The sequence below is a fragment of the Xenopus laevis genome, chromosome 3S, assembly GCF_017654675.1.
Source record: "Xenopus laevis strain J_2021 chromosome 3S, Xenopus_laevis_v10.1, whole genome shotgun sequence".
Classification (NCBI taxonomy): domain Eukaryota; kingdom Metazoa; phylum Chordata; class Amphibia; order Anura; family Pipidae; genus Xenopus; species Xenopus laevis.
Window position 1 is genome coordinate 73,102,672 of NC_054376.1, and position 17,535 is coordinate 73,120,206.

The 17,535-nt window shown below is 37.8% G+C and overlaps 1 protein-coding gene across 8 annotated transcripts in view; it reads right to left on the bottom strand.

Annotated features, from left to right (window-relative positions):
- The window catches only part of srpk3.S (SRSF protein kinase 3 S homeolog), a 79,478-nt gene that overhangs the window by 48,492 nt on the left and 13,451 nt on the right, over nucleotides 1-17,535 (bottom strand). Inside the window, exon 1 of one of the 8 annotated variants that reach the window (XM_018254011.2) lies at nucleotides 1,710-2,031. The exons of 5 other annotated variants lie outside the window; for them this stretch is intronic. In XM_018254011.2, the coding sequence (XP_018109500.1) occupies nucleotides 1,710-1,747 (38 nt within the window). In that variant the 5' untranslated portion in view covers nucleotides 1,748-2,031. 8 annotated transcript variants of the gene reach the window in all.

A 17,535-nucleotide genomic window follows, 5' to 3' on the forward strand; every position in this document is an offset into this window, starting at 1 on the left:
TTACTTCGAATCCTTCACTCGAATTTAGTGAATCAGCCCCTATGTGTCTGTCATAGGCAAGATTTTTTGGTCTTGTTAAGGGAAGCAGTAATGTTTTTTGGGTCATCTCTGTTCTCCACAAGAGAGCAATATGTATCAATAGCCTTAATGTAACATTACATTTTAGGTCTGAAATTAAAGGCAAAAAAAAAAAAAAAGGCTACTTAATATAGATGACGGCAGTCAAATATAAAGCGCGCGCGTGTGTGCAAAAGCCATGAATATCTTGTAAATTATATCCTTATAAACGGTGAGTTCTGATGTCATCAGTTATAAACGGTGAGTTCTGATGTCATTTCTGACTCACTGAAATTTGTGTATTATAATAAATAAAGTACCCCCAGTTGTAAAATATGAGGATATTAGAAGTTACCTCGGAGTTCCATGTGTTTTTATATGGTCATAAAACTCCTCTGTAACTTATAATATACTTGTATTGTAAAAGAGGGGGTACTTTATTCACTATATATATATATATATATATATATATATATATATATATATATATATTCTACAGTCTGGTCATTTCCCTATGGGACCAGACCGTAAATTATATCCTTATAAATGCTGCGTTCTGATGTCAGGGTCCGAATTTGACGCCGCGCGTCCAAAACGGACCAGAATTTGACGCCAGCGACCAGAATTTCGACTCCGACCCCCCCACAAAATGTAGATTATAATGCATAATGTACCCCCTACTAGAAATTTATAAGGATATCAGAAGTTACCTCGGAGTAATGTGGCCTGTATAAAAGCACTCTGCCTGCGGCCTTGTGCTTTTATATGGTCACATAACTCCTCAGTGACTTATCATATCTTTATAAATTACAGTAGTACATTATCCACTATATATATATATATATATATATATATATATATACACACACATACACACAGATATGTATGTTAAATATGAAAAATCTGTGTGTATATGTCCTTATACCTATAACTTCAAGCAAAACATTGAGAGCAATATGAAGTCAAAGGAATCAAACTGGTGTCTTATTTTTGTGCATGCAATTGTTACCACAACTGTGTCACTGAAAAAATATATTTATTATTTCAGTTTAAGATTTAAAGGCTATAATGTGCTTTATAAGGCATAACTGCAAATTAGGCCATGTAGAAATGATGGAACGGCACACTAACAGATAATATATTTAGCAAAACGTGCATGAATAACACTAGCTAGCATTTCCTGCATGCATTTGTACAGGCTTGTAGCACTGCATTTAGGCAATAACATGACTAATCTATATAGGTTAGCAATTCCAATGTTATTTCATAAGGGCACTCCCTTTCTAAGAAGAGTCTTACATTTTATATGAACATGTCTTAACATCCTACTTGCTGAATATTTCATGTCTGCACACAGATATTCCAAGTCTAAAAAAAATTAAATACATATAAAATAATTCGGAATGAAAAAAAAAAGCAAATAACCATTAATACATTTAAATACATTTTATAGGTAAGGATGTCAAACTGGTTCCATGTAGCTGCTGCAGTACAATTTCCAGCAAAGCCTTACAGCCTGTCTAGGGATGCCTGGGGGTTTATCTGTATAGAAGCAGAGGCTGCCGGTTGGGAATCTTTATATGGTTATCAGATAGGTATTTCAGCATTAGCTACTGCACTCCTCATTGTTCATGCAAGAGATGGAGCTGTACCTTTCTGAAGACGACGACTTCTCAGAGTTAACTGACATCAGCAGCTCAATCGTCTGCTTGGTTTCTCGAAAAAAAAAAATCCTGTTGAAAAGCGTCCTCTACTAGCTCTGGCCTTTCCTGTGTTTGCCCAGAAATTGTTACGTTATTTTACCACGAGTAACAACGTCTGAACTTTGCAGGAAATGAAGCCGAAAGATTTGTAACCGATGACAAGAGAAATAAACGACGTTTCTCTGACTCCGTTCAGAAAACAGAAAGCTGCAAATGTATAAGGCCTGACTGAACTGTACACATGACGTTTGCGAGGTTTATGAAAGCAGGGCGTACCATTTCTGTCGCGCGGGGGAGTAGCGATAAAGAATGAGCGGTAGCTGCCTTTATTTTTATTAACTATGTTGGTCACCAGCGCGAATGCCATCTATAAAAGCTATATAACATAGCTTGTGCATGTCGGCTTATAAAAAATTACGATTAGTCTCTCCGTGAAAAAGAATACACACTATTTGGTCTATGGAGTGTTACATTCTAAACACGACAGCATCGAGAACCAGCCGCCGCCACCTTTTCTAGCAATGTAATGGTTTGAGCTGAAAAACAGCGACGCCCATTATACAGGTTAGACATTTTCTACATCGTGACAAAATACCGCACGCTACCGTTGGGAGCCTACTTACTATCCACACATAAAACGATTTTCTCTCCGGAGACTAGGAGCCTTAGTTCAATATCCGTAGTATAACACAATGTTGCCAAAATGTCCAGTTTACTTGATTAAATTGAAAACATTATAATTGCCACATGCCAAATGTATAACATTGATGAAGAATGTGTTACCGATTTAGACCAAGGTACTGCTTTCTGTGCAGTCATGCAGTGTGCATCTCTATCCTTTTAGTAGAGAGGGAGCAAAAAAATAAATACAATTATATATACACATACACAAATATATACATACATATATATATATATTTTCTACAGTCTGGTCATTTCCCAATGGGACCAGACTTTTATTTTATCCTTATAAACTGTGCGTTCTGAAGTTAGAACGCGCCGTTTATAACAGGTGCCCCAGGCTGCCAAATTTGACGCCACGCGTCTGAAACGGACGCCGGCGTGTCAGAAACAGACCAGAATTTCAACTCCGACCCACCCTCCCGACCCCCCTACAAAATGTAGATTATAATGCATAATGTACCCCCTACTAGAAATTTATAAAGATATCAGAAGTCACCTCGTGCTTTTATATGGTCACATAACTCCTCGGTGACTTATAATATCTTTATAAATTACAGTAGGGGGTACATTATCCACTATATATATTATAATTTTACTTACAGGCCCAACTTAGGTGCTACCCACTTAGATACATGTCTCTGCTGCTTCTCTCTCCTGTCCAGTACCTTTGAGGTACTTTTTAGTATATTATAGAATGTCCAATGCCTAGCAACTTTGCAATTTGCAAAATTATTTATTAAATAATTTTTTAATTTTAGAGTTACTTGCCTTTCTTTTTCCAGCTTTCAAATGAGGGTCACTGACTCCAGCAAAAAAAAATATATTTCTATTCAGGCCCTCTCCTATTCATATTCCATTCTGTAATTTAAACCAATGCATGGTTGCTAGGGTAATTTATCTAAAAATAAATGTAATCAAATTCTTCATCTACATAGACATATAAAAAATCAGGTAAAAACACATTTTTGTTCTCTGTCCACAATCATAGCCAGTTTTTGGCTGTGGTGACACAAGTGGCACTACGAAAATTCACCCTTTAGTGAAATTGCCCCATAGCTGTTTTCAAGTTCATTTGCACTGCCCCTAGAGATGCCCCCTTGATTAGCAGATCTCATTTAGGTATAGTTTTATAATAAAAAAATCCAAAGATGCATGGCTACTATTGCCAATACAGTCATGAACAGGCCAGATAGGAGAACATGAACCAAATAATTGTCCTATCTGCTCTGTATCCTGTGCCTTTTCTAGCTTTGAATGGCTGCCCCCATGTCAACACAGAAGTTTCAATATATAAACTATAGTTGTGTTTCTGAAGTAGACACACAAGTGTACATGATTTTTCAGTACTTTAGGACACTTTCATTTTTTGGTGTTACTGATCCTTTAACAGCAAGATGTTTTTTTTCTCAAATTCTGCTCCTTTTTTAATCCAAACCTTTTGTGATTGTAGCCAACGAGTTATCTTACTTCATTAGTCTAAGGCAGTGGTCCCCAACCGGTAGCTCGCGAGCAACATGTTGCTCTCCAACCCCTTGGATGTTGCTCTCAGGGTCCTTAAAGCAGGTGCTTATTTTTGAATTCCAAGCTTGAAAGCAAGTTTTGGTTGCATAAAAACTGAGTATAGTGATGAGCTATGCCTAGCTAAGACCCCACCACAACATACCATCTCGCAGATTTACAATATCATTCGCAATCTGAAACAGTTACAATTACCTGGTTACACTACGAAATGGGCAGCTGATATCAAACGCAACATTACCGAGAAAGAGTGGGACGTAAGTTTTAAGCTAACACATACGATGGCAACAGCCTGTAAAGCGCAAGAGACGAATTACAAAATTTTGTCCCGATGGTATCGGTGCCCGGTGGTCCTTCATAAGATGTTCCCAAACTCCTCTAACAAATGTTGGAGGTGTAATTTACATTTAGGGGATATGCTGCATATGTGGTGGGAGTGTCCTATGATTCGAACCTATTGGGTCGCTATTATAAAATGTATCTCTAAAGTAACGGCTATGGACCTCCCCATTGACCCTGGGATGGCACTTTTATCAATACCTCCTCCACAAACCATTATTGTGCGGAAGGCATTGGTTGCATTCGCCCTAACGGCGGCAAGATCAGTTATCCCCAGATATTGGAAACAAAGTGTTACCCCGCCCGTAGGGGACTGGATAAAGGAACTAAATTCAATCATGCGCAATGAAGAATTGCTCTCCTATTCCAACAAAACTCAGGATAATTTTGTCTGTACATGGTCGACGTGGGTAGTCTTTAGGGAATCGCCTGATTATACTAATATGCTGGTCAGTTAATGGCATACTCTGTTCCTATGTCCCTCTACATATATGTCCCAGACAGTTCAGGGTGACCTTGTGACAACTCATAGGATGCTAAATACTCGGGTTTAGTATTCCCCCTCGTTTGCTGTGAGGGGAGTTAAAGGTTTAGCATGGGAACTGTGTCCCCCCCCCTTCCCCTTGTTATTGATGTATACCGTGCATGCATGTCTCTACTTTGAGGTTTGTGGTTAAAACTTTCTGTACTCATTGCCATGGACACTATAAATGTGACTGAATCTGCAATTCGATTACTACCTTGCAACGTGCAATAGTCCATGAATGTTTCTTCCAAGATATGTATGCATGTAACTCTTTTATATCAGTCATGTTGTTTATTATGTGTATTTTGTTTTTTAAAAAAACGAAAAATAAAGAATATATAAAAAAAAACTGAGTATAGTGCCAAGTAGAGACTCCTGTAGGCTACCAGTCCACATAGGGGCTACCAAATAGCCAATCACAGCCCTTATTTTGCACCCCAAGGGACTTTTTTATGCTTGTGTTGCTCCCCAACTCTTTTTACATTTGAATGTGGCTCACAGGTAAAAAAGGTTGGGGACCCCTGGTCTAAGGCATGTTTCCCAAAGGCATCATTATGGCTTGACTAGATGCTGTTGTTCCTACTGCAGATTTTGACGTATGTCATGAGGGTTGCAGGTGAGGATTCCTCCTGATGACTCTTCCATGCAGATTATGCTTGTGCAAACAATGCTGCACTAAGGCTGTATTTCATGTTTGTATTTGGTGGAAGCAAAGCGTGCTTATTTTGCCACAAAACAACTTTTCACTTTTAAAGTTAACTCTTAGTTAAACTGACTGCCAAGCTGTCCAAGTACTCTGTTATTTGGGGACATGATCCAGAGGCAGACAGTTACTATAAGTTATCTTACCCTTAGACCCAAGCAAAACATTTAACCAATAAATGTCTTCAAAGTGTAAAAACTAATAGTTACAATTTCAACAATATAAATAACTTATTATGGATTTTTTGTTAGAATGAATGGGTCACTTTTGTTCTGTCTATACATCCATTCTAAAATTTTGTTGGGCCGGTTTTAATTATTTTAGTGTAGAAATTCTATGTTTTGTATGTAGGTAAATGGGGATCCTTTTATATAAAATAAATCATGATTTATTAAATAACTTTAACAATCATAATGATAGCATCCTTAACAAAAAAAACTTGTAATTAAATGGCAAAACATTTTACAGTAAAAACACTGAGCTGCATTATAGCTTATGCTTTAATTATTTTTCTCTTTCCTGTCTTACCTGAAACACCCTTTGTTTTTAATTCACACATTGACTTTTGTAAAAAAAAAAATATGGCAAAACTGAAAAATGCAACACCCATACCACAAACAGCTGCAATCAAACAATTGCACCCACTGGCATATAAATGTGGTTGGAGAGAGAGCAGCAAAGAAGAAAAAAAAAGTATGGGGATAAAAATAGAGAGGCAAATCAAAAGACAGAAAGAGCAAAGGTATTTAGTGGTGCACTCTCATATGACATCAACATTTAGTGAGGTGCTCACTGCTGGGGTCACCTGACAGATCCCAAAGTATCATAAAATAAAGTAGTAGCACTCAAATAGAAAAACCAATACTTTATTATAATTACATATCAAAACCCAACACATTTTGAGAGGGGCACTGAGAAATAATGCAGGCCCCTGGCGAAGACCCCTTCTATGACAGGGAAAAGCCAACTCCTATTGCACATACTAATGCTGTACTGCTTAGGGCACTGGTAGACAAGGAGAGTAGTCGTCCATCACAAAACTCCTCTTCTGTGAAAGACTAATCAACACCAAACACTAAATAAAGTGAATCACTGGAGCGAATTCAAAAAAGCCGAAGCAACACATACATTTTACCACCGGCGCCAGTGGAAAAGCATTTGGAGGAGATTTGTTGCAGGCAATGAATCTCCTAGTCTACCACAACTAACAATAAAGTATTGCATCAAAGCATAATGGACTCCTGTGCTTACAGTATTCAAATACTTGAAGCATATTGCACATTTCCATGTTTTTACCTTTTCTGATTTCTGAATAAAGAAAGCCAGTTGGATGACTGGTGAAACGTCTTCAAGAAAAACACAGCAAGTCCAGTTGATTTGACTTATTTCTATAGATATAACAATAAAAAAAGAATACAGTGTTTCAGAGTTAAATCTATTATCTAATGAAACAATAGCGTTATCTCACCTCTGCATCCTCAACCAAGCTTTTGCTAATCCCATGCAGCCAAACTCAAATGCAGCATAGTCTGCAACAAAGTGTCATCATAATCAGCTCCCAATATGCTCCTCCTTCCTTACAAAATCCACCTCCCTGGCATGCCTTCAGATCTGCATCCCCCTGGAGGAGCCAATCACGCCAATTTCCCCCCTCCCCCCCACTGAAGATGATTTCATAAAGACACAACCTCCATCAGAAGTCTGCCATTGAATTATGGGGATTGTAGTTCAAATGTGACATTCACCTCTCCACAGTTGATATAAAGGGGATCAGAGAGGAAATATGCCAATTTGAAAGAATGCTATAAAAATAGCTGATGTCAGCTATATAGCAATGACAGGCAGAGTATGGCAAACACACAGGGAGCATATGATGTTATGTTCATATATATATGTATATATATATATATATATATATATATATATATATATATATATATATATATATATATATATATATATATATATATATATATATATATATATATATATATATATATATATATATATATATATATTATAGACATGACAACTGGGGTAATCGATCATGGTCTACCAGTAGATCCCCGTCATGTTTCTGGTAGACCTCTACTTGGGGTCCGACATCGGCACACACAAGGAGGGGAAGGGAAGGCTGAGAGCAGCAAGCCCGGAGTGGAAGGGAGTGTGTTTAAACTTTAATAACCTGCCAAATTTTGTAAAATGAACATGGTAATTAGGGGGTGTGGCTACAAAAAACGGGCATGGTCAAAAAATTGCCACATGTTATCAAGGTAGATCTCCTGAAGGAGAAATGCAGCTCTTCAATAATGCTTCCCTGTCTTCAAGCAGAGTAGTGCCCAGATTAGATATAACTAGAGGATGAGGGAGGGGCAATATGATTCAGGGAACATGGACAGGTGAATGTTGCTGCATTAGATTGGACATTCCTAATTTCAGATTCTGAAAATGCTTGGCCTGGAGAGCAGTTAGAAATGAGTGATAAGTGTGTTTATAATACAAATTTGATGCAGTTGGGTATAGATTTTATTGTACTAATTAATGTTATATATCAATGAGAAAAATGGTATGGTTTATGGTTCATGACAGTTCCCTCAGATTTTGCTTTAATATATAAATAAAACATATTTGATTATGACCAGGGCAATCAACTACTAAGCCATATACAATGTCCAACTGAGCTGAGTTTTATATACGTACTTATTGTACAGCAATGCAGAATGTTAGTGTTTTATAAATTTAATCACAACTCTGGAGAACCAGTATCATCAGTCAAGTGATATTTTTATTTGGTAGCACTACATGTTTCGGATCTATCTGATCCTTCCTCAGGTGCCAGTGTTCACGTTAACACTGGCACCTGAGGAAGGATCAGATAGATCCGAAACATGTAGTGCTACCAAATAAAAATATCACTTGACTGATGATACTGGTTCTCCAGAGTTGTGATTTAATTTATGAAGACAAGGAGAAGTGGCGGCTCCCATACTCTGTTGGAAGAACCTAACTTTGAAAGGACAAAAAGAGGGCCATTTACCTACACCTGATCCAATTGTTTTATAAATTTGCATTAATAGAAATAATTCATTGTATTGTCCTAAATATACATACATACATTGTTAAATTATTATTCTGTTGAAACTTTTAGCCTCAGGAGGCCTGCTTTCACAATCTGATTTGAGCCATGTACTGTGGGACTGTGAGATGGTGCATTACCCTGTTGAGCCACTGAAGTTGTAGCTCAGCCTTACAATTAAGCTTGTAGTCTCCTTATCCAATCTCATTAGGGCCAGAAGCCAGCAATGTAGTGATAAAGGGCCTAAATGAACCCTGCCTCTATCTAGATTAAGGTCATTTATTTGACTCTGTTTGCCTGCCACTGACCTTAGTACATTTATCAAACACTACTTGCCTGCACTGACCACAGCCTGTATATTGACCAGGTCTTGCCTATAATATTCATAATGAGCTTTTATTATACCTCGACACTACAAGAGCATCTGAACTGCAGTTCATCTATAATCCTATACTCTCTATAGCCAGTCAGTCCTTACTAGCAATGCAGGATTAAGCTAATCCAAAAGCCTGGCCTAACTGAATTACTTTTGTGATGAATGGAATTCATTATTTCCTCCTCCATACCCCAATATGCATATTTCAAGATTTGACCAAGTCCTTCCTTAACCCTTTCACTGCCTGCTGATTTGCTACTTTTATTGCAAGATCATTTTTGAACATTTTGCTCTCTTTGACTTTAGGGGCCTTTCCTGGGAGTGTCTTTTAGTTTATGGCAAACAAAATGAGCAGGCACTTCCAAAGATCACTCTCCCAGGCAGACTTATCAAAAAATAAGGAACTTTATTCCGGTATACAAGGTGTCAGCCTTATGCATTTCATATCACACTGATACTTTTTTTGTTTATACTACTATCATCCATTTTTGTTCATATAATTATATAATTTCTTATCAGGACAACCCAATCTTTCAAAATATGCAAGAATTTTGGTGTAAAAAGATGTAGACTTCCAAAGTGTCTAAAAAATAAACATGTTTCCCATTATACAAACACATATCAGTAATAAAATGTATTTTATTTACGAGAACACAGCAGATTTGGAAATTTCTATGTCTCCCGAATCCACCAATCGCAAAATATATATAGTTTCATGGAGATTTCTCACTTGTATAGATAAAAAACTGCAAGTGGTACATCAAACCACAAAACCTCTGATTTCAAGGCCAAACATTCCACTAACAGTAGGTTTACCCTAGAAAACTATGCCATATTAGAAAGAACAGAGTCTGGCAAATCCAAAATGGGTAAATATATCTATGTACTCTAAACTACCAAGTCACAATTCTTTCCTAAAGTTATTTTTCATGTGCAGATTCTGAACTCATATTTTTCATCTGTCTACACAAATGAGGAACCAGTAAGTGAAAGTTTCCTTCTTAAAGGAAAACTATATCCCCAAAATGAATACTTAAGCAACAGATAGTTTATATCAAATTGAATGACATATTAAAGAATCTTACCAAACTGGAATATATATTTACATAAATATTGCCCTTTTACATCTCTTGCCTTGAACCACCATTTCGTGACTCTATCTGTGCTGCCTCAGAGATCACCTGACCAGAAATACTACAACACTAACTGTAACAGGAAGAAGTGAGGAAGCAAAAGGCAGAACTCTGACTGTTAATTGGCTCATGTGACCTTACATGTGGTTTGTATGTGTGCACAGTGAATCTTACGATCTCAGGGGGCGGCCCTTATTTTTTAAAATGCAATTTTCTATTTATGATTACCCAATGGCACATACTACTAGAAAAGTATATTATTATGATAATGGTTCATTTACATGAAGCAGGGTTTTACACATGAGCTGTTTTACTCAGTATCTTTTAAGAGAGACCTACATTGTTTGGGGGGTATAGTTTTCCTTTAATAGTACCAATTCTAGTAATAAAACTAATGATGCATGGTTCACACATGAAGAAATTCAAAAGAGACTAGAACATGTTAAGATTAACAAAGGTCCAGATGGTATTCATCCCAGGTTAATTAGCGATCTTAGCTCCGTGATTGCCAAACCTCTTTACTTAATTTTATAGGATTCATTGAGATCTGGCATAGTGCAGAGAGACTGGCGAATTGCTAATGTGGTGCCTCTATTCAAAAAAGGATCCCATTCTCAGCCTCAAAACTATAGGCCAGTTAGTCTGACGTTAGTGTTAGGAAAGCTTTTCGAAGGGTTAATAAAGGATAAGATACTGGACTTCATAGCAAATCATAATACTATGAGTTTGTGCCAGCATGGTTTTATGCGTAATAGATCTTGCCAGACTAACTTAATTTCTTTTTATTAGAAGGTAAGTAGAGACCTCGATTCTGGGATGGCAGTGGATGTGATTTACTTAGACTTTGCTAAAGCATTTAATACAGTGCCACACAAAAGGTTACTGGTTAAATTAAGGAATGTTGGCCTGGAACATAGTATTTGTACCTGGATAGAGAACTGGCTAAAAGATAAGACTACAAAGAGTGGTGGTAAATGGAACATTTTCTAATTGGACCAGTGTTGTTAGTGGAGTACTGCAGGGCTCTGTACTAGGTCCCTTGCTTTTCAACTTGTTTATTAATGACCTGGAGGTGGCCATTGAAAGTACTGTTTCTATTTTTGCAGATGATACTAAATTGTGCAGAACTATAGGTTCCATGCAGGATGCTGCCACTTTGCAGAGTGATTTGTCTAAATTGGAAAACTGGGCAGCAAACTGGAAAATGAGGTTCAATGGTGATACATGCAAGGTTATGCACTTTGGCCAAAATAATATAAATGCAAGTTATACACTAAATGGCAGTGTGTTGGGAGTTTCCTTAAATGAGAAGGATCTAGGGGTCTTTGTAGATAACACGTTGTCTAATTCTGCAGTATCATTCTGTGGCTACTAAAGCAAATAAAGTTCTGTCTTGCATAAAAAAGGGCATTAACTCAAGGGATGAAAACATAATTATGCCTCTTTATAGGTCCCTGGTAAGGCCTCATCTGGAGAATGCAGTGCAGTTTTGGACTCCAGTCCTTAAGAGGGTTATAAATGAGCTGGAGAGAGTGCAGAGACATGCAACTAAATTGGTTAGAGGGATGGAAGACTTAAATTATGAGGGTAGACTGTCAAGGTTGGGGTTGTTTTCTCTGGAAAAAAGGCATTTGCGAGGGGACATGATTACACTTTACAAGAACATTAGAGGACATTATAGACAAATAGCAGGGGACCTTTTTACCCATAAAGTGGATCACCGTACCAGAGGCCACCCCTTTAGACTAGAAGAAAAGAACTTTCATTTGAAGCAACGTAGGGGGTTCTTCACAGTCAGGACAGTGAGGTTGTGGAATGCACTGCCGGGTGATGTTGTGATGGCTGATTCAGTTAATGCCTTTAAGAATGGCTTGGATGCTTTTTTGGACAGACATAATATCAAAGGCTATTGTGATACTAAGCTCTATAGTTAGTATAGGTATGGGTATATAGGATTTAATTAAAAGTAGGGAGGGGTGTGTGTATGGATGCTGGGTTTTCATTTGGAGGGGTTGAACTTGATGGACTGTCTTTTTTCAACCCAATTTAACTATGTAACTATGTAACTATGTGAGGTGAAGTGTAAATGTGATTTTTTTTTTTTAATTACCTCAAAGCTTCCAGTCTACAGCATAATATCTCCTACACAGCATTAGCTACCATGGTAAAACACCCTAAATATAAACACCAGGAGTCCACTCAATAGTTTGATGCCCAATGTGTATTTGTTTACCCAAGTATGTGGCATATAGGGGCCCCAAAATGAAGACACCCCATCATCAGAGCTATCAGTTCTGAAATTCCAGATGCAAAAGCAACACATTTACATAATTTTTAAAAGTCAAATATAGAAAGAAGCGAGTTCACCCCTGAAAACCATATATTTTCGAAAAGTACACATTCTCTCAAATTCAAATTGGGTATGCGTGTCTTTCTACTGCAAAGCACCAAGCCACAAACCTTTCCTAAATTTAGTACAGTTTGGGAAAATTTCTGAAAATCGCCACAAAGCTTCCACCTTGCAGCATCTTATCTCCCACATACTATTAGGTACCAAGATAAAACACCCCAAAAATGAACGACTGGGGTCCACTGAACAGTTTTACGTCCAATATGTATAGGTTTACTTAAGCATGTGGAATATAGGGGGCCCAAAAAGACACCCCCACATAGTCTGTCATTTTAGGTAATACAAAACCAACACATTTACACCATATTTTGAGGCGGCAAAGATAGAAAAAAGTACATTCACCCCAGAAAACTATATTTTTTCTTAAAGGAGAAATCAACCTGTGGGGAAAAAACCCCATACCCCCCACCCCAGGTAGCCCTCCCTCCTCCCCCCAGGGACATGCCCCATACTCCATAATTACCTCTCAGCGCAGATTCTTCCAGCAAAGTTCCACGCGTCCATCTTCGGGCTCCTCTGTAAGCTAACTGAGGGATCGGTATTTCTGCGCATGTGCAGTTGAAGCAGTCTTGCCGGTTTGCGACAACTGCGCATGCGCGGAATTACACGGAAATTGCCGATCTCCCAGTCAGCTTACCGAGGAGCTGGAAGATGGACGCGTGGAACTTTGCTGGAAGAATCTGCGCTGAGGGGTAAGTATGGAGCATCTCACCAGGGGGGGTAGTTAGTCTGGGGGAGGAGGGAGGGCTACCTGGGGTGGGGAGTACAGGGTTTTTTCCCCCACAGGTTGATTTCTCCTTTAAAGTACAGATTCCCCTGAATCTATATTGCGTATGCATATCTTTCTACTCCAAAGCACCAAGCCGCAAACCTTTCCTAAATTTAGCGACTTTGGTGACATTTCCAAAAATCAGCTCAAAATTTCCACTTTGAAGCATCTTATCTCCCACATACTATTAGGTACCAAGATAAAAAACCCTAAATATGAAAGCCTTGGGTCCCCTGAACAGTGTGCTACCAAATGTTTATCAAAGTATATAGCATGTAAAGACCCCAAAATCTATCTTATGATGGCTTACATATACACTAATTTACAAACACTGCCAGTTTTATGCCAAATATACAGCTATACCAAAGCAGGTGGCAAAGTCCCTTGACTGCTTATTATGTGCCGCAAGATGCCCTAACAGTACAAAGACCACCAAAAACCATATATTTTTGTAATATACACATTCTTATGAATCCAAAATGGGTAATTGTGTCTTTCTACTCCAAACTACCATACTGCAAAGCTACATTAAAAGCAGCGGTTTTTATGACATTTCTGAAAATCGCCTAGAAATATTGCAGTTAGCCACATTTACCTCACCCAATTTCTTACATACAATTGGAAAATCACCCTAAATATGAACACCAGAGGTCTGTTGAACAGTTTGATGCCTAATATGCATAGATTTACCAAAGTATGTGGTATGTATGGTCCCTGAATGAAAATAGTGCATATGAATTTTCTCACCTGCTAATTCAACTTTTGCAATCTGAGCCTCCTGACTGTGTATTATGTACCACAAGACCCCCTAACTATACAAAGACCCCAAGAAGAATAATGGAGGGATAAAATTGCAATAAAACTACAAAAATTGCCCAAACCAATGAAACAGCAAAATAACTGATCTGACAGTTTAATTAGTGGTCAAAATACCTGATATGACAGTTTAATTAGTGGTCAAAATACCTGATCCGACAGTTTAGTTAGTGGTCAAAATACCTGATCCAATAGTCACGCTGCCAAAATAAACAGTTTTTAGGTAAAAAACTAAATATAAAAAATATATAAAATGAATATAAAATAAAAAAGTGTGAATTTGGGAGGCTCATTTATCAAAGGTCGAATTTCGAATTCATGTGAATTTTTTTAAATTCGAATATACTCACAATTTGACAGGGAGGTTATTTAAGAAAAAAACTTGAATGGCCAACATTCGATCGAATGGTTACGACCCAAAAATTCAAATCATCTTCGATTCATATTTAATTCTTACGAACCAAATTTTTCTCCCCCCCAAAAAAACACTTGAATGTCAGGAAGGCTATTAACATATCCAAATGGCTCAACGGACCTCTGCCATTGACTTGTACATGAACTCAGCAGGTTTCAGGTGGCGAATATTCAAATTAGGACTGTTTCCATGGTCGAGGTATGGTAAATCTCACATTCAAATTTACATTCTAAAAGGAGGATTAAAATTCGAATGTGTGAATTTTTAAACTTGAAAATTTGAATTTACTAGTCCACCATTGATAAATCTGCCCCTTTGTGTGTGTGTGTGTGTATATATATATATATATATATATATATATATATATATATATATATATAAAAAAGGTTTAATTTCAGGTGTCAGTATCTCTTTAAGTGCTACTTACAGGTTTCACAGATCTGCTATATACTGTACTTCAGTCCTTGAGGGTGACTGTAGCGTTTATTTAGTCTCTGATGTTGGTAGCAACCCTCTGCCTTACACTTCTTGACTATGGGTCTTCAGTGGGTTCAGATCACATTTCGCTCTGCTCTGCGCTCCTTCAAATAAACAATCCAGCAAATGAACAGAGATTTCCTAAGAAGGTTTATTTCGAAAAATGTTTAGCAATTAAAAAAAAACCAAAAAAAAAAAAAAACCTTAATCCTGTGAACATTGCTATAGTATGCAACTGTGCCTAGCCAAGAGATGTCTTATAGCTAAAATATGGACTGGGATACCCCAAACTATCCAAGAGATTAAAAATAGACTCTGGTGGATACTAGAAAATGAAAAACCTTTTATACATACCCACTAATTACAAGCAAACAGATCACAGGTGATGATGGTTACCTTTAATAGTCATTATAACCCTTTTGTGTCAAGTTGTGTGCATGTTATCAGGCCAAATCATCAGGGTATGTAAACTTTTCACCAGGGTCATTTGGGTAGTTTGTGTAGTGATTATGATTTAAAAAAGAGTAAACACAGTTGTTTGTCAATAAATGGCTTCAGACAACCACTAACCATGAGTGAAAGAAAAGTTTTTGTTATCATTAATATTCTCTGAAAAATGGTTAAGAAATTATAAATTCTGTCAGGGTATGTAAACTTATGAGCACAACTGTGTGTGTGTGTGTGTGTGTGTGTGTGTGTGTGTGTGTGTATGTGTATATATATATATTTTACATCTATTATAATATTGGCTTTGCAAGCTACTTTTAACTTTGCCATAAAGTATTTGCACGATGCTTTTACATTACCTGTCTGATCCCCCATGTTCCTGTATGAGGGGGCTGCCATATTTGTGCAGCAGGAGACCGTTAGCATTAGAAACTGTAACTAACAGGCTGACATGGGACAGTCAGGTTGGCAAAGTCAGAGTGTCAGAGAGTCAGGCTTAGGAACTTCAACTAACAATTACATACAAAAACAAACCTCTCAGCAAAAAATGATCAACATGACCTATAGGTAACATTTAATGTACATTCATATGCTAAAATTCATTTTTTTGTGTCAGTATCACTTTAAGTAGTGGAGTATGTGTACCTATTGTGCTACACTTTCGGTATCTTCCTTCGTTTTGGAGGTGCAGTGGAGGAGTGAGAGGGGTAAAGATACTGAGGCATCACGGGGTGCCCTTCTGGTCACTACAACATACTGACCACTAATAAATTAAAGAGACTAAATGGAGTGACTCTTTTAGACAAAGTTGATGTCTGTCAAAAATAAAAGCATTTTTTAAAAAAAAATAAAATATTACTGTCATTTGTAGAAAGGCATATGCCTAGCTCTATATCCATTTATTAAAACCAGAATGCTTGGGATCTAGAGTTTTCCAGATAAGGAAAAATTCCCTAAAAACATATTTTTTGGAAAGTAAACCCATTACACACATCAGCATTATGGACAACTCCTGCAAATGTCCATTTTCATTTTTGGCACAACACATATGCCAAATTGATTCAACACAAGTCACTAAGTTACATCCAGTGAATATTGGGAATTCCCCTCGACAAAGGCTATAGTGCCAAAACGTTGGGGTGTTCTCATTTTTGGCAAGTGTATCTGCTCTCTGTGGTTTGTCCCTTTTTGCCTTGATCTTGTTACTTGGTGGTATGTATATATTTCTGCTAATACTGTTGTATTTGTAAAAAAAAAATTTTTTTTTGCCATTTACTATAAAACAAAAATGTTTTAAAGGACAAGGAAAGTCTAAAATAGAATAAGGCTAGAAATGCTGTATTTTGTATACTAAATATAAGCATGAACTTACTGCACCACAAAGCCTAATCAAACAAATGATTTATGCTTTCAAAGTTGGCCACAGGGGGCTGTCATCTTGTAACTTTGTTAAACATCTTTGCCTGACCCTGACCCTGCACATGCTCAGTGTGGTCTGGGCTGCTTAGGGATCGTGATAAACAAAGCTGCTTGAGTTCTGCATGGCTGGTAAGTAAGGCGGGGGCTCTCCCTGCTGTTCATAAGTATGACTGTTTCCCTGCTTAGCAGTTAGGGGCCATCTGACAATTCCTATCCACAGCAGTAAATGAAGGGAGAATTTCACTGTATACAGTCAGGTTTCTTATAAAAACGGTACACATTTTTTAATTAAAGTATATTGGAGATAGGTTTCTTTTTTATTAAAGAAAGTAAAAATGGGATTTAATTTTTTTGACTTTCCGTGTCCTTTAACCCTTTGCCTGCCAAGCACGTACGGCGTACGTGCTGGCAGGCAAATGCTCAGGCTGCCAAGAACGTACATTGTACGTTCTTTGGCAGCTGAGCTCTCTCTCTGCTTCAGCGGGTTTTGCCGCCTCCGCAGAGAGTGGGGAGAGAAGACAGCCCCCTAGGCAACGAGGCTGGGGGGCTGTCAAGTCGGATCTGCGACTCGATTGTCGCAGATCCGACTTCAAAGTAGCAGACGCATCGCATGGAGCGTCTGCTACTCAACTCACCTTCTTCCTGCTTGCAGAGCCGCCCACGCACT